This window comes from Topomyia yanbarensis, chromosome 2 (assembly GCF_030247195.1).
Source record: "Topomyia yanbarensis strain Yona2022 chromosome 2, ASM3024719v1, whole genome shotgun sequence".
NCBI lineage: Eukaryota > Metazoa > Arthropoda > Insecta > Diptera > Culicidae > Topomyia > Topomyia yanbarensis.
The window spans coordinates 296484410-296508740 of NC_080671.1; the positions used below are offsets into that span (position 1 = coordinate 296484410).

Consider the following 24331-nt stretch of genomic DNA (forward strand, 5'->3'; position numbering starts at 1 on the left):
TTTTAGAATTTTAGAATTTTAGAATTTTAGAATTTTAGAATTTTAGAATTTTAGAATTTTAGAATTTTAGAATTTTAGAATTTTAGAATTTTAGAATTTTAGAATTTTAGAATTTTAGAATTTTAGAATTTTAGAATTTTAGAATTTTAGAATTTTAGAATTTTAGAATTTTAGAATTTTAGAATTTTAGAATTTTAGAATTTTAGAATTTTAGAATTTTAGAATTTTAGAATTTTAGAATTTTAGAATTTTAGAATTTTAGAATTTTAGAATTTTAGAATTTTAGAATTTTAGAATTTTAGAATTTTAGAATTTTAGAATTTTAGAATTTTAGAATTTTAGAATTTTAGAATTTTAGAATTTTAGAATTTTAGAATTTTAGAATTTTAGAATTTTAGAATTTTAGAATTTTAGAATTTTAGAATTTTAGAATTTTAGAATTTTAGAATTTTAGAATTTTAGAATTTTAGAATTTTAGAATTTTAGAATTTTAGAATTTTAGAATTTTAGAATTTTAGAATTTTAGAATTTTAGAATTTTAGAATTTTAGAATTTTAGAATTTTAGAATTTTAGAATTTTAGAATTTTAGAATTTTAGAATTTTAGAATTTTAGAATTTTAGAATTTTAGAATTTTAGAATTTTAGAATTTTAGAATTTTAGAATTTTAGAATTTTAGAATTTTAGAATTTTAGAATTTTAGAATTTTAGAATTTTAGAATTTTAGAATTTTAGAATTTTAGAATTTTAGAATTTTAGAATTTTAGAATTTTAGAATTTTAGAATTTTAGAATTTTAGAATTTTAGAATTTTAGAATTTTAGAATTTTAGAATTTTAGAATTTTAGAATTTTAGAATTTTAGAATTTTAGAATTTTAGAATTTTAGAATTTTAGAATTTTAGAATTTTAGAATTTTAGAATTTTAGAATTTTAGAATTTTAGAATTTTAGAATTTTAGAATTTTAGAATTTTAGAATTTTAGAATTTTAGAATTTTAGAATTTTAGAATTTTAGAATTTTAGAATTTTAGAATTTTAGAATTTTAGAATTTTAGAATTTTAGAATTTTAGAATTTTAGAATTTTAGAATTTTAGAATTTTAGAATTTTAGAATTTTAGAATTTTAGAATTTTAGAATTTTAGAATTTTAGAATTTTAGAATTTTAGAATTTTAGAATTTTAGAATTTTAGAATTTTAGAATTTTAGAATTTTAGAATTTTAGAATTTTAGAATTTTAGAATTTTAGAATTTTAGAATTTTAGAATTTTAGAATTTTAGAATTTTAGAATTTTAGAATTTTAGAATTTTAGAATTTTAGAATTTTAGAATTTTAGAATTTTAGAATTTTAGAATTTTAGAATTTTAGAATTTTAGAATTTTAGAATTTTAGAATTTTAGAATTTTAGAATTTTAGAATTTTAGAATTTTAGAATTTTAGAATTTTAGAATTTTAGAATTTTAGAATTTTAGAATTTTAGAATTTTAGAATTTTAGAATTTTAGAATTTTAGAATTTTAGAATTTTAGAATTTTAGAATTTTAGAATTTTAGAATTTTAGAATTTTAGAATTTTAGAATTTTAGAATTTTAGAATTTTAGAATTTTAGAATTTTAGAATTTTAGAATTTTAGAATTTTAGAATTTTAGAATTTTAGAATTTTAGAATTTTAGAATTTTAGAATTTTAGAATTTTAGAATTTTAGAATTTTAGAATTTTAGAATTTTAGAATTTTAGAATTTTAGAATTTTAGAATTTTAGAATTTTAGAATTTTAGAATTTTAGAATTTTAGAATTTTAGAATTTTAGAATTTTAGAATTTTAGAATTTTAGAATTTTAGAATTTTAGAATTTTAGAATTTTAGAATTTTAGAATTTTAGAATTTTAGAATTTTAGAATTTTAGAATTTTAGAATTTTAGAATTTTAGAATTTTAGAATTTTAGAATTTTAGAATTTTAGAATTTTAGAATTTTAGAATTTTAGAATTTTAGAATTTTAGAATTTTAGAATTTTAGAATTTTAGAATTTTAGAATTTTAGAATTTTAGAATTTTAGAATTTTAGAATTTTAGAATTTTAGAATTTTAGAATTTTAGAATTTTAGAATTTTAGAATTTTAGAATTTTAGAATTTTAGAATTTTAGAATTTTAGAATTTTAGAATTTTAGAATTTTAGAATTTTAGAATTTTAGAATTTTAGAATTTTAGAATTTTAGAATTTTAGAATTTTAGAATTTTAGAATTTTAGAATTTTAGAATTTTAGAATTTTAGAATTTTAGAATTTTAGAATTTTAGAATTTTAGAATTTTAGAATTTTAGAATTTTAGAATTTTAGAATTTTAGAATTTTAGAATTTTAGAATTTTAGAATTTTAGAATTTTAGAATTTTAGAATTTTAGAATTTTAGAATTTTAGAATTTTAGAATTTTAGAATTTTAGAATTTTAGAATTTTAGAATTTTAGAATTTTAGAATTTTAGAATTTTAGAATTTTAGAATTTTAGAATTTTAGAATTTTAGAATTTTAGAATTTTAGAATTTTAGAATTTTAGAATTTTAGAATTTTAGAATTTTAGAATTTTAGAATTTTAGAATTTTAGAATTTTAGAATTTTAGAATTTTAGAATTTTAGAATTTTAGAATTTTAGAATTTTAGAATTTTAGAATTTTAGAATTTTAGAATTTTAGAATTTTAGAATTTTAGAATTTTAGAATTTTAGAATTTTAGAATTTTAGAATTTTAGAATTTTAGAATTTTAGAATTTTAGAATTTTAGAATTTTAGAATTTTAGAATTTTAGAATTTTAGAATTTTAGAATTTTAGAATTTTAGAATTTTAGAATTTTAGAATTTTAGAATTTTAGAATTTTAGAATTTTAGAATTTTAGAATTTTAGAATTTTAGAATTTTAGAATTTTAGAATTTTAGAATTTTAGAATTTTAGAATTTTAGAATTTTAGAATTTTAGAATTTTAGAATTTTAGAATTTTAGAATTTTAGAATTTTAGAATTTTAGAATTTTAGAATTTTAGAATTTTAGAATTTTAGAATTTTAGAATTTTAGAATTTTAGAATTTTAGAATTTTAGAATTTTAGAATTTTAGAATTTTAGAATTTTAGAATTTTAGAATTTTAGAATTTTAGAATTTTAGAATTTTAGAATTTTAGAATTTTAGAATTTTAGAATTTTAGAATTTTAGAATTTTAGAATTTTAGAATTTTAGAATTTTAGAATTTTAGAATTTTAGAATTTTAGAATTTTAGAATTTTAGAATTTTAGAATTTTAGAATTTTAGAATTTTAGAATTTTAGAATTTTAGAATGTTAGAATTTTAGAATTTTAGAATTTTAGAATTTTAGAATTTTAGAATTTTAGAATTTTAGAATTTTAGAATTTTAGAATTTTAGAATTTTAGAATTTTAGAATTTTAGAATTTTAGAATTTTAGAATTTTAGAATTTCAGAATATTATAATTTTAGAATTTTAGAATTTTAGAATTTTAGAATTTTAGAATTTTAGAATATTAGAATTTTAGAATTTTAGAGTTTTAGAGTTCTAGAGATTTAGAGTTTTAGAGTTTTAGAATTTTAGAATTTTAGGATTTTCGAGTTTTAGAGTTTTAGAGTTTTAGAATTTTAGAGTTTTAGAATTTTAGAATTCCATCTAACACCTTATTGATAACTCTTATACTATTATATTTTTTATTTATTTTATATTTTCTTTACAATATGTTTTTACATCTGAAATGAAAAATCATTCGAAAAAGCAAGTACATTATGATTCCGTTTTTGGCACACTCTTATTTTGACAACAAATAGGTTCCGTTTTGGCAACATTGTTGTTGAACATTGCAATTCTTTTTAAAAATGTGCAATTCATATTTTGTTGTAATAAAGGCCATTTCTAAATTACGTATTGCTTTTCGGGGGAGGGGTTACGACATATGTTGTGACATATGGGGGAAAGCGCGTAGGCTAGAACGTTACGCACTATGGTCCCAAAGCCGTATTTAGGAATATAAAACTGCTTACGCCCAAATGGTTTGCTTTAGCCACATGATGTCTTTGGAAAACTTTGTTAGTATTTTGTTGGCGATTTTTTCGAATAAATGGAATTAGGGTGGTTCAGGTTGTTCCGAAGATCAACCGGTTAGATGTGTGATGTTTCCTGCGTAATTTTCTAAAATGTTATGAAACAATTACCTAAGTGATACAAATTCATTCTATGGACAAAGCATCAAAAAGCTTATTTTAAAAAATATCTAAATAAATAGTACCCTTAAAAAATTACTCCAAATTTATAATTACCAGGGATGGAATGCATCTCAGAGCAAATAAAGAGAAGAATAAAAAACGCTCTTTGCACTTTTCATGCGAACCACTGCTCCTCTCTTTCACAATAAACCTCTCACTCACTCCGATGTGTGTTACTCCCATACTTGCATTCTACTCCATGGCCGCACACCTCAAGGAGTAGAAATAAAATTTCTTTAGTGTAAATCTTGGTCCCACGCGCAAGGAAGCAGAGAAGGCAACCAAAACCCATTTTTAAAACGTTCTTCCGATCAATCTTTATCTGAATTGTAGTTTGATTCGCATTGCTACCTGCTTGGCAGTGATGGGAGGCACAAAAAAATGGCTCTTCAAGGTGACTCTGCGCGAAATTGTGCAGCTCTTGGTGCACAAATCTTTCTCTCTTTCGTTTTCAAGTTTTTCTTTGTGCGGTCGTTCTGCACATCTCAGTGTTTTTGTGCTGCTCTTTTTTCATCGGTTTATTTCGCTCTTTGTGCACATTGAGTGACCAAATAACAAGCCTGATAATTACACACGATTGTGAAAGAGAAAGATTTTTATATTGTTGAATAAAAAATAAGTTAGCAAGAAGACACCACTGAACTAATGCTGATTAAGGGGTTACAAACATTTTCGTGAGAAAATTTTTAAGAAAGTTTGAAGTTACGTAGAGACATAAAACAATGATTTTATTACATCAAAGTTAAAGTATTTTGATAGCACATTTTTCAGTGAAAAAAAGCATTGCTTTATCAAAATATATTGGAGTTATGGGTTTTCCCCGAAATCCTATTTTATTTAAGAGATTTGCAGTGATCACGATTGAAGACCAATAGATCAACCAAAATCTCAAAACTCAACAAATTACAATAGTATAGGACTATTTCTCGTACCCTAACGATTAGTTGTATTTAAAAATTCTTATCTCTAAAACAAAAATTTGTTTTGAAATTTTTGGAGGGTCCGTAAACACAAGCGATTGGTACCAAAATTTGCAAAGTTACTAAGGGCCATAAAAGGAATCAGTTGAGCCTGGTGGAGTTAAAAATCAAAAAATGAATCAGTCTATGTACCATACTATCTAAAATGATTAGGAAATTATATACCACTTTACAAATATATTCCCTATTTCAATAATCAAACTAGACTGCCTGCCGACTCTAAGCCGAAACCACACTTAATTTTGTTTTTTTTTTCTGCATGAGTTTAATGTGTGCCTTTATTACAGAAACTCATTAAGGTTCAACTGAGAAAGCTTGGAAAAGCGGTCATCTTGGAAAACGAAAAAAACACTTTTTTCTCACACCATTGCACACTGGTCCGAATCCAGAATTTGGGATGACCAAAACATTTGTGATTAAACTACTGGTTCTAGAGATTTCATGTCTTCTGAACAAATAATCTGTGTTAATTGAGACATTTTTTGTGATGGGTGACATTAGGGTGGTCCTAATTGTTTGTACGATCTGGAAATTATTTTCGAAATAAAAAGAGATAGAACAATCAAGTGTTCCGCAAAATTATAATACAACCTTGTTCAAGCAGCTTTGCTGAGGACGCCATATTTGTAACATTATTGGTTTTAATTAATTAATAATCCTAAAAAATTCAGTTTTTTTCTTTATAACTTTTAAAATAATATTTTTCCTTCAATAGCGTCTTCACAAAACTTTTAGAGCTAATCGTGACGAATATTATTTAAATAGACAGATTTGAGATAGCTAACTTAGTTCAAAAGACATTTTTAGCAAAAAGCACAACCTTTTCAAATGTTGATATCACAAAATAGAGAAAGTGAAATTGATTTCTTCTTTTTGCATTCGAAATACCACAATCGATAAAATATTTTAAGAAAAAATCTCAGATCATTTTTGTTTATCTCATTTTATTTTAGTTTGAATATTGAGAATATTACTACATTTTGTAGCATTAAAAGTAAAACGGTCAGTGTAACGAAGCAACCATTTTTAAAATAAGATGGTCGCTGTTGTGCTATCTTATGACAAACGCCATTTTGGGGCAAACTAAGTTAGATATGCCACATTACTGGTCTAAAAAAGCTCTACAAAGTGACGTTTACAGAATTTTGATATTCTGCTTTTTAATTTTTTGCTTCAAATGACTGTGTCTGGGGATTGGCTCAAATTATCTTGATGTATAAGATGTTTGTATATGTAAAACTATCTGAGAAACATAATGGCATAATCATTTTCAAAACAAAAATGCACGAATTGTGAGAAAAATGCAATTTAAGTTTTAAACTGGAAATATAGCATATTTGGCAACACTGTATCCAAAACTAACTATTTTTTTCTAGATTCCCTGACTCATTTCCTTCAAAATGCATTTCACCTATTGTTTACAGACCAAATGAAGCCAAAGATATGAATAAAAGTTAATATTCCATGCACGATTATGACACGCCATACAAATTTTGTCATCAATGCCAGCCTATGACACGTGTGAGTGCGACTTTTGTTTACATTTATAGTAAAAACTCGCAACATAGTCAGCTGATCTACGTAATACAGTATGTTTCGATTATATCACGGTCGGTCTGTATTTTAGCGCGATATATTTGAAGCGTGATATATTCAAAACAAAACAAAAAATTACATTCAAGCATTAACCCATGTATTTCTATAAACAAATATTAATAAAAAGTTAAAGTTAGTCATAAAGATTAAATCATAGTAGGGTAATGAGCCTATTTTTGCCATGCTTTTATTATCACACTACCCTTTTGAAGCCGTTGGTTAGAGCAGCGTCTGCCATCTTTGTTTATCGCATTGGTTCAAACGGTATGGCATCAGCGGATAATTTTTCCCACACAGCTTCACTCTACGTATCCCGTACCGTTTCATAAATTGTTGAACCACCCAAAACTAAGCTTGAAGGAATCTGGCATGTTTTGGACAAATATCTTGACTATTAAAATCAGTGTATTTGAAAAGATTACGATTCAGATCTCGTTGTTTCAACATCCGTAGAAAAAGTCCCATCTCCAATAGTTGATGTTGTCCTTTCAAAAGAAAAGTATTAACATTAATTCAAGAGAAAATGCATATCTCAGCATACCTACCATATATTGCGTAATTTGCTTTTCTCATTATTTTTGTTAGATTTTCTTGTGGATAACTAACAATTAAGTGAATAAAAAAGTAATCGATTTGTTTACCCGCTACAGCAGACGATCCCTTGAGGACACGGCAAATGAGTTACGAAGAATTTAAAACTAAAATTGGAATCAGCCGATAGATATTTCGGCAATCCTAGTCATTGCAACAAAGTTTTTGATAAAACATGATTTCGAGATTATTCACGTTTAAAGTTTCGCGCCACGCTCACGTAAAGGAACAAGATGAACAGCGCTATAACTTTGCTTCTACTGCTTAAACCTCTATAAAAATACAGATTTCCAGATAGAATCTATCACCCTTATTCTTGTTTACGACGAATGCGATATTCGTTCGGTAGCTATTCGAAGGAATAGTACGCCCACTTGATTTTGCTGTCGTAAACGGGAATGCAAACCACTTTTGATCGAATCTCGCATTCGTCATAAACAAGAATAAGGGTGTATACTTTAAGATAAAAGTATGAAAAAGTTCGACTTTTTGACCGACCTCATCATATATAATCCGAAACCCAATAATAGGCTCATTATCCTACATATAAATAAAGAAAATCAATTGTAAAAAAATCCTAAAAGTGCCAGGATACAACATGTGTCTTAAAAACGTAGTGTGTCTTGTCCATATTTAAAAAACCTATTTTAATCCTCCTAGCGGTGCAATTGTACCTTTCTCAATCATGAATCACGAGAATGTGTGCGTTGTTTATATTCATTAAAAGCATTTAAATGCATATATTGCATTTTATTAATATACATCACATGACAAATATATACAGAAAAATAAATCATTATTCGAGTTCTAAAATTTTGAAAAGGAAAAAACAGCCACGGTAATATTGAACTGAAAAAAGGTGGGAAATCGGCAGTCCCAAAAAGTCGATTTTTATAAAAAAAAATTTCGATATAACATAAAATCTTGACGTTTCATGCATTTTAAGGTTGGACAGAGAAAGGGTAAAATTCACAAACGAAAAAAGCAGTTTTTTCCACACCGTATGTCAGATCTTCATAAAAATCAATCAGCAGTACTGTAACAACATTCTACATACGCTGATTGATTTTTATGAAGATCTGACATACGGTGTGGAAAAAAAACTGCTTTTTTCGTTTGTGAATTTTACCCTTTCTCTGTCCAACCTTAAAGATTTTTGGCTTCAAAAATACGAATTCGATTTCTAAAATTTCATGGGGTCCCTCCTTTGAAAAAAAATTTTGAGTTCCGGCTTATATGGGAATTTCATATGTGACCGGACTATTTAGTCTATATTTCCGGACCCATATAAGCGATCCGTACGAAACTTTATAGACATCTATGGGGATATTATAGCTATCATTTGGGACTAAGTTTGTGAAAATCGGCCCAACCATTTCCGGGAAACTGATGTGAGTTCGTCAATTTTGAAAGATGGCCGCTTTTCCCGGGCACTCCCGGAACCGTCTATGGTGGTCAATGTAGTCAACGAACGTTTGGTTGGCCGTCGGTGACCTAGAACAACCAATTTAAGTTGTTTGAGAGACATTTTAGCGAAATTTTTACCTTTTTTGCTTTCATTGGAGTATCGGTTTGAATCACAATTTGCTATGTGATCGCACGCCACTACCTGTAACTCCGGAACCGGAAGTCGGATCGAGATGAAATTAAATAGCCATTTACGGGGACGTAATACCTTTCATTTGAGGCCAAGTATAGTCGAATCGGTCTAGCCATCTCCGAGATGACTGTTATTCAAATTTAGATACTTCCGCCGGGGCTTCCGGAACCGATGATGGTGGCCAATGTGGCCAAATAGACTTTGAATGGATGTTAGTGACCTAATACTACAAATCGAAGCAGTTGTGGTCATATTTTGGAAAAATTTTCACCTTTATACATTCATTGCAGAATTTATTAAAATCGACATTTTCTGCGTGTTAGTACTCATCACCCTGTAATTTCGGAACCGGAAGTCGGATCCATTATAAATTCAATAGCAGCCTATGGAAACGTTGCACCTTTCATTTGAGACTAAGTTTGTCAAAATCGGTTCAGCCATCTCTGAGAAAAATGAGTGACATTTTTGGTCACATACACACACACAGACGCACATACACACACATACAGACACACACAGACATTTGCCGAACTCGACGAACTGAATCGAATGGTATATGTCACTCGGCCCTCCGGGCCTCCGTTAAAAAGTCGGTTTTCAGAGCAATTGCAATACCTTTCTATTGAGAAAGGCAAAAAGCGTGATATAATCGAGACAAAACCGTGATATAATCGAGGGTGATATAAACGAGTATTGATTAATATCATACTACGCATAGTGATATAATCGAAACATTACTGTATATGAGAGATTAATACCGAATAGATCGAAGCATCAATTGTCTTCCTTGAATTGTTTATACCATTTATAATTATCAAGATATTCAATCTCAAACTTTGAAAATAGTTTTTCTCGAAATGTGCAAAATGGCGTTTGTCATAAGATAGCACAACAGCGACGAGATCAGATAGATAAACAACATCCCTCATGATACTGTACCTTGATGTGGTCTGGGGGCATTTCCACTAAAGCAGTATTACAGTGATGATATCACAGAAACTTGGGATACGATTATTTTCTTTTTAGTTAAGCTACATTGTGATGAGTTTTAGTACTTAACATGGCGACCTTTATTATCCACTGCCATGGTCAAATAATATACAATGTGGGTTTAGGGCCCAATTCTCTCAGGAGGCACCCTTCTTTTATTGCTATATTTTAAATTAAATGCATGCTAACACTCACTAACACAAATTGCTTATTCTCTCATATACACTCACAATCTCATTCCAAAAGTACAAACGTGGCCTTCGCGATAACACAAACCTGGTCACAAATGCAAACGCCCGCGATGTCACCAAAATTCAAACAGTAATTAAGTGAACGTTTGCACCTAAAAATTTGCTAACGCGGTCTCAAGCATCAACCCATCGCTCGCGCAATCATGAATCGGTAACGTCCGCAAGTCTCTACCATTGATCCTAGCAGCCCAAACTCATGCTTTCAGTTGGACCAAGACGTGCACGCGCGATCATTGAAGAACACGCGAACATGCGAATGGCATCACGTTTATAAAAATAATGTGTCCTCGCGATATTACAATTCTCGGTCCTAGTAGCATAAGTCCAATGCCTTCAGGTAGACCAATCAAAAAGTTGATGCTCATATCTACCAAACTACACGTTCCATGGCGACATAAAAATCGAACTTATACTCACGAAGTCACATACGCGCAACAAACGGACATACAAACACTGAGAACTGACATACAAGTAAAGTTTTAAACTTGTGTAAAAAAAAAAAATTGTCGCTTTGAAATGACAACAGCAAGTAACAATTTACCACTGGCCGACGCTGCGATCGGCCAGCAATCGATTTACGGCAATTGTTTGCAAACTTGGATACAATGGTGACTCACGCATGCAAACCTGTATGCGATGGTGATTATCAACGTATTTTCTTTTAAATGTTTACACAGGTTTTTCGGGAAACTTTGTTCTAGCTTATATGTCTGTTCTCTGTGATACAAATGCTTGAGCCCTTCGTTATCATCCATGCAACCTACACCCGCGCTCTTGCAGACATGATAACATCACCGTGATAATATGAACGTCTCAGCACTTATAAACATTCAAACGCGATCTCAAGCGTGAACCTACAGTCCCCCGCACTCGCGCGATCATGTATCGGTCAAGTCAGGAAATCTCTATCCTCGATTCCAGAAGTCTAGGTCCATGCCTTCAATTAAATCAACTAAAAAGCTCTCATACCCACTGGTCAACACGTTCCATGTCGACATGACCAGTGATAGTGATATGGAGTAACTCACTCCCTGTCAGAATGTGATCCGCACACCGAAAACTAAATATCAGAATGACGGTCCGCGTGGCCATCCAAGAACACACTCAAATATGTGAATGGTCATAGAGTTACAAAATCGAATTTATTCACGCGTATTTTTTTGCTATAAAAGCTCATAACTTTTGAACTAAACGAGTTATCTCAAATCTGTCTATATAAACAATATTCGTCTCTTTAAGCTCTAAAAGTTTTGTGAAGACGCTATTGAAGTAAAAAAAACATTTAAAAAGTTATAATGTTCCGAAGACATGAAATTTCTAGAACCAGTAGCTTAGTCACAAATGTTTTTCTCATCCTAAATTCTGGAATCGGACCACTGCACATTGGAAAAATCTTCACGAAAATCAATCAGCAATACTACCAATTCCCCCAAATACATTGATTACTTTTCATGAGATTTTTCCATATTTGGATACTTGGAAAGTATCAACCGCAGCAACTGGAAACCTCAGACATTGAAATGTACTTTTTTACAAAGCAGAAGCTCAAAGCTTGCTCTGCCTGCAGATAGTCAAAAACGCAAACATACCTCATCGCCGCTGAAGTTTATTGTAAGTTGACAGTATTAGAGAAGCAAACCAATGCTCATGCATATACCAAAAATAAACGATCACACCAAACTGTTCCTGGTGAATGCATAAATAAAATAAAATACTATTTGCCAGGTACCTCTTCTACGAACCGGTCATAATATTGGACCTAAACATAACACATCGATTGGCTGAAGTATTGATGGATATCTCCGCCATGCTACGTTTCTAAGGAAAATCATCCAAACGCTCAGCATTACGAAGCTGCTGATCATGTTCTACATAAATCCGCTAGATTTCAAAACACTGAATCTTTCGATACCATGATGGCGTTTCCGAGGTGCGTTTCAGCATATGTTGAGCATGAGCTGGAACCGACTTGTCACGACCACGCAGGACCCGAATAACAAAAAGCAATGCGGAAATCGACATTACTCTCCTGACCGACTTGGCTTACTAAATTTGCTTTTGACTGAATATTCCACGTGCCATCCTACTATCGTTGTACTTCATTCTACGACAACCACTAAGAAAAATCTAGGCCAATCCAACTTGATGCTATAGGTAAACAGCCAATGTATAATGTATTAAAATTTAATCACGTATGTTGTATTTTCAGGTGTTGAGCGGGTTCATCACATTTGGTAGTTTATTCGTTTTCTTGGCACTTGTGAAGGACTTTCTTAGGAAAAACTGTTTAAACCTGATCTACACGGTAGTCCACGCTGGTTACTAATTAAGACACATTAACCTGCCCAGAAGTTGCTCTCATCCGATCATCGTGCTACTGCAAAATTACAATTGCAAACTCGTCCGAGTTGGATGAGTCCCATTGCTTCACGTATGGCTTTCCTGTGTATCAGGTTGGATTTCGGTACGTACAAAATTTGACGATACCATTTTATCGTAAATTAATATGATTACGTATTAATTTCACAGAAGTACCTTATGTCTATGTCACTAGAGCTGGCTGCTGCTGTAGAAGAGCACGAATGCGATGACGAAAACTAAGCCGATTGCGAGGAAGAATAGGATGAGGAAACTTGCACATGGCGAGATTACACTGATGATGAAGGACATGGTGGCACCGATCTCGGCGGTCTTGCAAGCATCGAGGACGAACTGCCTTCACGAGACGTTGATTTGTCCAGCTATATTCACATGGATGCTGCGGAAAATATTCTAGCTCATGATCCCAACTCCGGAGGCACGTATCGGAAGCGCAAGTTGACTGAGAATCGGATGTTGTTCAGAAGCGGCACCGGTCGTACTATAGGATCCGAAACCGTAGGGAATAACTGTGACAACGCAAGGTCGGAGTCCCTCAACTTTAGTAGTATGAAACGGTTAGCTTTAGATTCGCCGAGAACTTTACTCTGTCCGTCTAATCTTACTTCAACGCCAACATCCTAAACGATGAGATAGCGAAAGACTTTCCGAAGCATAATTCTCCTCCCGAGGTAAACGATTCGTTGCAACACTTCCAGCGATGGACTCCCGTCAAACGTCTGGTGGCAGTAGATCTGCTGACCGAACATTACGGCCCGACCCAGGTGCGGCACATGATGACGGTTATCGAATCCCAATTCCCGCGAGATTTTATTTTACTTGCTCTGAAGGAGCTCGCACTTCAAGTGCTGTTCTACCTGGAACCAAGAGAAGGAAAATAGCAAGGAAGCTGCCATCGTGATGGAAGCGATGGGAGGTGACCGTCAGAAACGGGGCTATGCCAGCAATATGCCTCCCATTTCGTCCCAATGGAAAGTGGCGTACATGCGGCAATCCGGTTCCGACGACAATACGTTCAAAGTGTGGTTTGCCAACACCGGAAAGTACCTTCGAACATTGGTTAACCACACAGGTGGAGTCTGGTTGTCACAAATGGCCGGAGACATAATCATCTTCGGCAGTACTGACCGCAGGTTGAAGGTGTGGAACGCTGAAACTGGCCAACTGTTACATACGCTATATGGCCACACTTAGACTGCTCGTTGTATGCATTTACACGGAAATAAAGTCATCAGTGGCTCTCGCGATGCGACTCTACAAATTTGTGCCGTAGGATCACGCAACGGTACGGAAGAAATCAAACTAATGGTACTCGATTTTGATGTGGAGGGTGCCTGCTTGACATGCTCATAAGTATACTTGAAAAAATCTGACGCTAATAAAAAATTTGAAGCAAAAAATATTGCTGTTTTTGTTTTTATTTGAAATAAAAAGAAAACCCAAACGAATAAAATAAGAAGAAGAAAAGCAAAATAAGGAGCACGACGATCGCCCGATTTTCTATAGTTCGACATCGGGCTCACGTCGGTCCGATTACGTCGATGCGTTTGACATATTCGAAGGTTGACGCGGTTTATGCAAATGGTGCAAAATTGCAGGATATAAACCCGATATCCTCCTCTGATCGGCCCGTTATCGGGCTTAGTCGGCCCGATCATCGGCCTGATAATCGGGCCGATTGAGCTCTACAAAATTTACTGGGCGTAAACAAGAATGACTCTGTTCGTTCGAACGAATGATGTTCGAAAGAACGAATGGATCGAATTGGTACGAACGTAAACGGGAATAGGAATGTGAGATACTTTCGAATCGTCACCCCTATTCTATATTCCGACGGATTTGCATTTCGTTCGAAACCAATATTTCGTTCGACTTCGAATATGGTACTCCCTATTCCGATCGTCTCACCCAACGAGAATAGGGAGACGAAGAGTGAAAATCAGTCAAAACGGCAACACGCCCTTTATGATGATTTCAACACTAGAATTTTGGCAACCGCTTCTATAGGCAGCACTTTAAATGACTCCTATTATATTTTGAAAACAAACCGTATGTCGATCGATGGATTTGTTTATCAAACGATGTGCATTTCGAAACAAAGAGATGAAATAATTCTAAAGCTTATTTTTACTCATACATATACTCTAGAATGCACCTTACAATCACGATTGAACTAAATTCTGATGAAAATTCAAATTTCTTTTTTGATAGAAGTACAATACTTATCTCCTCCAACACAGGCATGAGTAATGTTTATTTACATTGCACGATTGGTCTGCTCAATAAGGTATTTTTGGCTTCACACTATTCGTCTCTTTCCCTATTCTTTTTGGTCTCACCTATTTCGATCGATTTACCTTCGGGAGCACTGGAATTTTCGAACACAATTGGAACTGTCAATAGAGAACATTCGTAGTCCGGTGCTCATTTTATAGAAAACCTTGAAGAAATTCAATATTCATCGTGCTACTTTTACTGAAAAAGCCCACCAGCGTCGTATGATTCCAACACTGATAAAAATCCAAACGTTAATTCTATTTGGTTCAAACCACTTAAAATCCATATGAAGAATAAATGGTAATGTTATCACGGGCACATACCTCCCCACCGAGTACCGGAAGATGGAAGCGAAGAAAGCAATTTCAAAGGGCGGCATAGCTTAGCAAGAGAAATTATTGAACGGACAATCGGAATGCTGAAAAACCGTTTTCGGTGCATACTGGGCGCCCGGCAATTGCATTATTCTCCAGCCAAGTCATCGAAAATCATAAATGTTTGCTGCGCACTGCACAATATATGTTTAACATACATTAACACTTTTATTCTTGTATAAAATTATAATGTATGTTTCAATGAGGTGAAAGCACAGATATTTCATTTATTTATCCCAACCAACAGAGTAGCATATAGCATACATAATGCTCATAGATTATTAGTTATCAGAGCAATACAAACTAGATCAACAGACGTGAAGAATGAAAGCCACGCAAATAAAAATACAAAAATATATAATGGAATCACGTTTGAAGCAAATTTTTGTATAGGAAAAGTTAAGTTAAGAGCCATTCTCACTGTCACCTCACCTAGTTGGATGAGATAAGGGGCCCTATTCTCACAGTCACGTCAGCTACCTAGTGATTGGAAGAAAATTTACTTCTAGTCACTAAATGACGTGACTGTGAGAACAGAGCCCAAGAGCGAAAAAAGCGATCACCGGAGTCATTTTGGTGACTATAGTCACTTATTGTGACAGAACTCACCTGGAAGAGCGATTCTAAGAGTACCGGGGAACAACTTGGACAAGTATGCACACTTCTTCCAAATCTCCAATTTCAATTACTAAATTATCCTATATTTTCGAAAAACTTTATGGTATCGCAGGTTCCTTTTGGTTTATAAATAATACAATGCAACATTTATCATTAATTGCAGTCAATATTTATTAATTTTCCTACAAATCATGTTCTCTCAAAAACTGCTCTCTACCTCATTTTTCTACATACTCAAATTGTTCATCTTCCAAAGCAAATTACACAGACCATTTCGGCAGCCCATCGAATATTGCGGATGCGTAGTTAGATTAATCTGCGGAATCCGGGCACTTTACCGGTATTCGATCGCGGGCCAGAACGCATGCATAGCCACGACAATTTGTATCTTCTGAATGCAGCAATTCACTGCACCGAATGACACTAACCGTAGGTTTTCGCCACAAAATAAATCTGAGCAGTTTTACTTGCTGTAATCGGAATCGACTACAGCCCGGGATCAAAATCTACACGGTTTGGCGTCGAGTCTTGCATGCTGGTTTCATTGATACTCGCTTGTTTGCCCTAGAAGGTTTTTGAATAATTTTATCAATTTTATCATTCTAATAAAGAATTAAAAAACACATCACGCAGAGTATTTTATCCATAGCAATAATTTGTCAAAACAAAACTTCTGTGTTGGTTATTTTAGTTTTTCGTGTGCATTCGTTTTTAACCATTGAAAAAGGTTTTTATTGCATTAGACTTATCATAAAAAAAACTTATGAAAAACTTGCGAACTTTCAATCAAACGAACAGTTGATTCGTCACTCTTGACTTGCGAATCACCAACGTTAAAAATAAGCGATACGACGTAAACAAGAGTCACTCTTTTCGTTCGAAAGAATGGTGTTCGAAAGAACGAATGGATCAAATTCGTTCGAACGTAAACGGCAATAGGAATGTGAGATACTTTCGAATCGTATCCATTCGGCCGTAAACAAGAATGAGGGTGAATCACCTTCATTCTTGTTAACGACCGTATCCGTCATCCGTCGTATCCGTCGACTTTCGAACGAGTTCGAAAATGGTATTCTTGTTTACGTTCGTATCCGCACACGAACGATACGAACGTAGTTCGTGTGCGAAAAAGTGTTACCGCAACTGTCAAAAATTTCAACATGATGAAAAATTGCAAAGGTGGCCACATTTTTCTGTATGATTGAGGTCAAGATGTACAGGTGTCCACATTTTTTCTATGTGTGCGTCGGCAGCCAGGTTTTTCGACCAAAAAAAGAGAATAAAGTAGAAAAATAAGGCGCGTGGTCCCATACTTAGTTCTGATTGGTTAGCGATGTAAATTTTTGCCCTTTTGTGATCCCGAACGCCATACTTATTTTCACCACGTGCTTACAAGCTTCGTTTCGATTGGTTGGTTCGATTTTGAACCCTGTCAAACCATTCGGAAAACGGTTCGGATTCCGGAATAAATTCCAATTCAATAGCAGCAACCGATTAAGTCGTAATAGTTTGTTGTACATGAGCTGGAATACATTCAGGATTCAGAACGGGTTTGCGAAAGGATTTGACCGAGAAGATTTGACGGAGAAAATAAAAACACACGGTGTCGTACTTCGCTTGACTATTTGCACAAATTCAAGAAAATCGGTCAATATTTCATAAAAAATTGTTTTGTCGAATATTTGAATTAGTTGTATTTTAAATATTTGTAATTAGTGAACATATTTAAAATACTTCTGTTGACTGAATGGGAATCATTCTGGTACTTATGTAATGCATGTCATTGTGAGTTTAAGTATTTAAAGAACATATTTTATGCATCAAAATATTTTGTAATTCGCTATACTTCAATTCTATACTGTAAGACAATTACTGTAAATTTGTTGAGTTATTTATACTTATTTATGCTACTTTATGTACGAGCTGGTACTTAAAGTTTTCAAATAAGTATGGCTTTGGCACTAAGACTAGCCACACCGGAGCATAGGTATTAACGACTTACTAACCGCCATAATTACACGACACCGCATCGGCGGTTGGCAAGCAGGTTGGGTTAATAGCGAGTGCGTGTATTTGGCAACCTCTTACAACCAAAGCCAACGTTGCTATTCGCAGAAAGGAAGTAAAACAAAATGAACGTTGTTGAACCAGCAGGATCTTCCAATAATGGAATCTTTCGGCCCAAGGCCAAAGCTGCTAGAAAAAAGCGGAAGTTGATTAGTTCTGAATCTTGCCAATACCGGAATATTTTTAGCTGTGGAGGCCAACACGAAGGCTAATGACAGCATCTATCGAAACCGTCAAGCTTTCGATTATTTCGATCGATTTCAGTAGAAAAAGCTAATGTTTCCAATAAATATTATGAGTTGGAACATACCAAATAGTGGCTTTGGATTTGAAGAATCCACTATTCCACAACGGATGCTATGTTTGTTTCTGTCAATGTAATCGAAGAGGATATTGGCAAACCAAAGTAATGCGATTAAAATAATCATGATGGCACTTAAGACCTTTTAAATTGAAAGGGCATATGCGTGAAAATTTCAAAACATCTGCAATTGTTCATAGGCGCCTTGCAAAAACGATGCAAGATTCATTTAATTCTCTGTTTTTCTCACCGCACATAGGTACATAGTAAAAACATACTAAGCATCAAAATAAAACAAACAATTTTCTTCTGTTCATGCGACTTATTTTCAAAGTTGAATTTAGAAACTAAAATAATTTGAATTATAATTGAAAACCTCTTTTATTCTGATGTAATGTGTCATTGGTTGATTTTAACCACTTCCAGCAAATGGTTGGTTATTATGAACTAAAGTTTCCCGCATTTTTCTTCTCAAAGACTTCTTTTAAATCCAGTGCAACTATTTAATATAGCAATAGAGAACATTCGTAGTCCGGTGCTTATTTTGTTGAAAACCTTGAAGAAATTCAATATTCATCGTGCTACTTTTACTGAAAAAGCCCTGTAGTGTCGTATGATTCCAACACTGATAAAAATCCAAACGTTAATTCTATTTGGTTCAAACCACTTAAAATCCAAATGAAGAAGAAATGGTACTGTTATCACGGGCACATACCTCCCCACCGAGCACCGGAAGATGGAAGCGAAGAAAGCAATTTTAATAGGCGGCATAGCTTGGCAAGAGGAATTATTGAACGGACAATCGGAGTGCTGAAAAACCGTTTTCGGTGCATACTGGTGCCCGGTAATTGCATTATTCTCCAGCCAAGTCATCGAAAATCATAAATGTTTGCTGCGCATTGTACAATATATGTTTAACATACAATAACACTCTTATTCTTGAATAAAATTATAATGCATGTTTCAATGAGGTGAAAGCACAGATATTTCATTTATTGAAAGATATCCCAACCAACAGAGTAGCATATAGCATACATAATGCTCATAGATTATTAGTTAACAGAGCAATACAAACTAAATCAACAGACGTGAAGTATGAAAACATTTTTAAAGTCACGCAAATAAGAATACAAAAAATATATAACGGAATCACGTTTGAAGCAAATTTTCGTATAGGAAAAGTTAAGTTAAGAGCCATTCTCACTGTCACCTCACCTAGTTGGATGAGATAAGGGGCCCTATTCTCACAGTCACGTCAGCTACCTAGTGATTGGAAGAAAATTTACTTCTAGCCACTAAGTGACGTGTCTGTGAGAATAGAGTCCAAGAGCGAAAAAAGCGATCACCGGAGTCATTTTGGTGACTATAGTCACTTATTGTGACAGAACTCACATGGAAGAGCGATTCCAAGAGCACAGGGGAACAACTTGGACAAGCATGCACACTTCTTCCAAATCTCCAATTCCAATTACTAAATTATCCTATATTTTCGAAAAACTTTATGGCATCGCAGGTTCCTTTTGGTTTATAAATAATACAATGCAACATTTATCATTAATTGCAGTCAATATTTATTAATTTTCCTACAAATCATGTTCTCTCAAAAACTGCTCTCCACCTCTACATATTCAAGTTGTTCAACTTCCTAAGCAAATTACACAGACCATTCCGGCAACCCATCGAATATTGCGGATGCGTAGTTAGATTAATCTGCGGAATCCTTGCCACTTTACCGGTATTCGATTGCGGGCCAGAACGCATGCATAGCCACGACAATTTGTATCTTCTGAATGCAGCAATTCACTGCACCGAATGACACTCACCATCTAGGTTTTCGCCACAAAATAAATCTGAGCAGTTTTACTTGCTGTAATCGGAATCGACTACAGCCCGGGATCCAAACCTACACGGTTTGACGGCGAGTCTTGCATGCTGGTTCCATTGATACTCGCTTGTTTGCCCTAGAAGGTTTATGAATAATTTTATCAGTTTTATCATTCTAATAAAGAATTAAAATTTTTAGTTTTTCTTGTACTTTCGTTTTAAACCATTGAAAAAGGTTTTTATTGCATCAGACCTATCATAGAAAAACTTATGAACTGGCGAACTTTCATTCAAACGAACAGTTGATTCGTCACCCTTGACTTGCGAATCACCAACGTTAAAAATAAGCGATACGACGTAAACAAGAATGACTCTGTTCGTTCGAACGAATGATGTTCGAAAGAACGAATGGATCGAATTGGTACGAACGTAAACGGGAATAGGAATGTGAGATACTTTCGAATCGTCACCCCTATTCTATATTCCGACGGATTTGCATTTCGTTCGAAACCAATATTTCGTTCGACTTCGAATATGGTACTCCCTATTCCGATCGTCTCACCCAACGAGAATAGGGAAAGAGACGAAGAGTGAAAATCAGTCAAAACGGCAACACGCCCTTTATGATGATTTCAACACTAGAATTTTGGCAACCGCTTCTATAGGCAGCACTTTAAATGACTCCTATTATATTTTGAAAACAAACCGTATGTCGATCGATGGATTTGTTTATCAAACGATGTGCATTTCGAAACAAAGAGATGAAATAATTCTAAAGCTTATTTTTACTCATACATATACTCTAGAATGCACCTTACAATCACGATTGAACTAAATTCTGATGAAAATTCAAATTTCTTTTTTGATAGAAGTACAATACTTATCTCCTCCAACTCAGGCATGAGTAATGTTTATTTACATTGCACGATTGGTCTGCTCAATAAGGTATTTTTGGCTTCACACTATTCGTCTCTTTCCCTATTCTCTTTGGTCTCACCTATTTCGATCGATTTACCTTCGGGAGCACTGGAATTTTCGAACACAATTGGAACTGTCAACAGTGCCGTGTACGCTTATTTCTTTTTACTAACTACAACCGAAACCAAATCTATCTAAATTTGAGTAATAACTACACGACAAGCTGGAACGATGTACTACCAATGTCGGATGGAATGTCTAATATGTAGCCCAACTTTGAACAGATGTCGTATTAGTGAATCTAACGCAAGATCATTTTTCTCAGTGGGTTTGATGTCGTTTTTCGCCAAAATGAGTAGTGGTAATAATGCACATAAACAAAACAAACTCAACAGTACCAAATTAAATTGAAATTAAGTGATTGAGAGAAATTATATTAAAATATTCGATGGAGGCATTGCTGTTACCGATTTTGGCAGAACAAGAACAAATCGACTTGCTGCGCCAACACCGGAAAAACCTCCGTTTTTCATCCGATCCAATGCAACTTTCAGATGATTCGTAAGTAACATTTATTTCTTAATTGAGCTCTTGAAATGTTTTTCTGTGAATTTTTGCTCACAGGTTCATTAAAAGCTTTCGTTTAAGCAAAGAAGCATTCAGGTACGTATTGACTGAAATTCAAGATGAATTTCCTTACGCCAGAAAGAGCAGTCTATCTGCACAGGAGAAGTTGGCGGCATGTTTAAGGTTTTTCGCTGAAGGAAATTACCAGTATGGAGCGGGGCAAGATTTTCACGTTGCGATTGCTCAACCAACATTTTCAAAAGTATTGACTGATATGCTTGGAATTTTGGAACGAAAACTATGCCCAAAGTGGATATCCCTGGAAATGTCTCCAGAGGAACAGCGGCGGGCAAAACTAAACTTTTATAGGAAATCAGGGATTCCAGGAGTAATAATGTGTGTGGATGGGACACATATTAGAATCATCCCACCTTCGCAAGATCGCAATTTATTTTATAATCGGAAGGGTTTCTACAGCCTAAATGTGCTAATAGTAAGTATTCTTGTATATTATACACTTATGCTAATTTAAATATACTTTCCTTCCAAAAGGTTTGTGACGATCAGCAAAGAATTCGTTTCGTCGATTCGAGCTTCCAGGGATCTAACCATGACTCTCATATATGGCGAGTAAGTTCAGCTCGAGCTTTCTTTGAGCACCAACATAGAAACGGTGACGTGAACACCAAGATTCTAGGTGAGTAGAAATTAAAATCTTTTCAACATCTACAATATGAATGTTTTACACAGGTGATGCTGGTTACCCATCAGAACCTTGGCTTGTAGCGCCATTCAGAGCTGCTGAAGAAGGAAGTGCAGAAAGTGATTTCAACCAGAGACATGCATTAGGACGAGGTATAATAGAAAGGTCTATCGGTGTACTCAAAAACCGATTCAGATGTATCCTCGGCGCAAGGCAACTACATTATGTCCCAAAGAAGGCTGCGCAAATAATAAATGTATGTTGTGCACTGCACAATATATGTTTAGAATATGATTGCTGTCAGTAGTTAGAGAATGTATCAATCGTTCATGAGATGAAATATATAATAATGAAATATATTAAACGAAAAACGAGCGTACATGAGTGTCTATGCGCATTGGGATGGGACAAAATTCTGATTCCAGTTCCGAATAAATTATTGTAGACAACAGCAGTGCAAAATCTCAGTTCGTGTAGCATTCGGTAGAGACTGCAGCTCTCAATAAAGAATTGATCCTCTGGTTTTCTGTTTCCATGTTGCACGAGACAACAGAAACAGGAGTCCATCAGCCAACGTGTAATCGCGAACTGAATAGTTAGACTAGAAGATGCAAGTCGCGATTATTATGCGTTTAACCTTGCGTTAAGACTCAAGTGAGAAAGCCTCAAAAAGCGGTCATCTTTGAAAACGAAAAAAAAACAGTGCTTTTCGCTACCTGTGTAATGGAAGAGAAAAGAACTTTTTTTTCGTTTTGAAAGATACTGCTCCACTTCTCTTCCGTTTGATTCAAATAAAACCTTTATTTAATTACAATGAAGGATATCATCGAATCATGCAAAAAAGTTGCTGGAATACTTAACGATCTACCTAAACACTGCTTTTCAAAAAGTAGCACCTAGAGTAGCACAAAGGTTGCGTAATATAATCCAAAAATAAGGTCCAGTTTTCTATGTGGTTTAAACCGCAAGGGTTTGTTTTTCTATGTGATGAAACCCATTGTCAAGTATGACCAGAAATGTCAACCAAGAGCCTGCTTAATTTTTTTTTAGAATTAGGACTGCTGTATAGACAAATGTAAAATGAGATAAATATTATTCTTTATGTAATGACCCAATTAGTAATTATTTCTTGTCAATAGACCTTTCTCGTCCGACCTAACCCCCTTTTTTCTTATTTTTATTCAAAAGACTACACATTTTTAAGAATATTGCCGTTGAAATGAGACTATTTGGAGCTATCGTGATTTTAAATGATTTTTTTAAGTTTGAAAAATGCAAGAATGTTGAGTATTTTTTCACCTTTGCAAGAATGGTGGGACTCAAAATGTGTGTTTGGGCAACACTGTTTTGAATATTTTTGCTTGAGTTCCTGGCAACGCGGCAAATGAAGTGGTGAGTCGCGGTACAAAGTTCATTGGTTATGTAAACAAACTAAAGTGAACCTCTCGGTGGACAACATTGCATGATAATGTTTAACCTCACTTTTTTGACAGTTCAGAGAGATTGTTTACATGGTCTTGGAATTTTTGTTGATTCGATCATAGTATGAGAAACTTGGTTTGGTTCGTTGCCAAATGTTAACACTTTCCAAACAAGGTCGCTCAGCTGTAATTTTTTATTTGATGTCGGCATCATACATTGTTCCGTTAAATTTAACATTTTTACTTTTCTTGTACATGATTCATTGTAGAAGTAAGGAATTTCTAGCCAAACATTTGAAAAAGGCCCACTGCCAAATGCAAACAAATCGAATGTTCATGTTCTCTATCAAAATCCCGGGACAAAACCTGTGGATATATGTTTTCTTTTTCTTTTTTTCTGTTCTCTTGTCTTGCATAGCCACTCTTTCTTCCTCACATATTTTAAATGGACTGGCTACATTTGACAGTTCCCCCTGACTGTATTTGACGGTTCCCTTTGGCTGCATTTGACAGCTCCTCTTGGCTGCAATTGACATTAGGTTTTTTCGTATCCACATGTCACGTCTCAGTTAAAAACTATCTATCTGGCCATGTGCATAAACATAACGCAACAATGGATTAT

At 33.6% G+C, this 24331-nt stretch overlaps 1 protein-coding gene and 1 long non-coding RNA gene across 3 annotated transcripts; both read left to right on the forward strand.

The window, feature by feature from the left end:
* The first annotated feature begins 7657 nt into the window (after positions 1-7657).
* On the forward strand, positions 7658-14235 carry LOC131683318 (uncharacterized). 2 transcript variants are annotated; one of them, XR_009304498.1, is made up of 4 exons: positions 7658-11871; positions 11986-12414; positions 12470-12724; positions 12790-14233. It is a non-coding gene; the product is annotated as an uncharacterized LOC131683318 (long non-coding RNA). The 2 variants fall into 2 exon arrangements; XR_009304497.1 differs by having other exon boundaries at positions 7658-12414; positions 12790-14235.
* Positions 14236-21338: 7103 nt separating this feature from the next.
* LOC131683310 (putative nuclease HARBI1) lies at positions 21339-22615 on the forward strand. Its single transcript, XM_058965164.1, has 4 exons — positions 21339-21579; positions 21643-22078; positions 22138-22282; positions 22336-22615. Exons 1-4 carry the CDS (start codon positions 21467-21469, stop codon positions 22593-22595), a joined length of 954 nt encoding a protein of 317 aa, XP_058821147.1. The 5' UTR covers positions 21339-21466; the 3' UTR covers positions 22596-22615.
* Positions 22616-24331: the final 1716 nt, after the last annotated feature.

What these genes read in the sequence shown, in the direction of transcription:
- LOC131683310 (XM_058965164.1), top strand. Translation starts at nt 21,467, where the DNA reads ATGGAGGCATTGCTGTTACCGATTTTGGCAGAACAAGAACAAATCGAC. An exon ending in ACAGCCTAAATGTGCTAATA is followed by an intron (nt 22,079 to 22,137) that starts GTAAGTATTCTT and finishes TCCTTCCAAAAG; the next exon opens with GTTTGTGACGATCAGCAAAG. An exon ending in CGTGAACACCAAGATTCTAG is followed by an intron (nt 22,283 to 22,335) that starts GTGAGTAGAAAT and finishes TGTTTTACACAG; the next exon opens with GTGATGCTGGTTACCCATCA.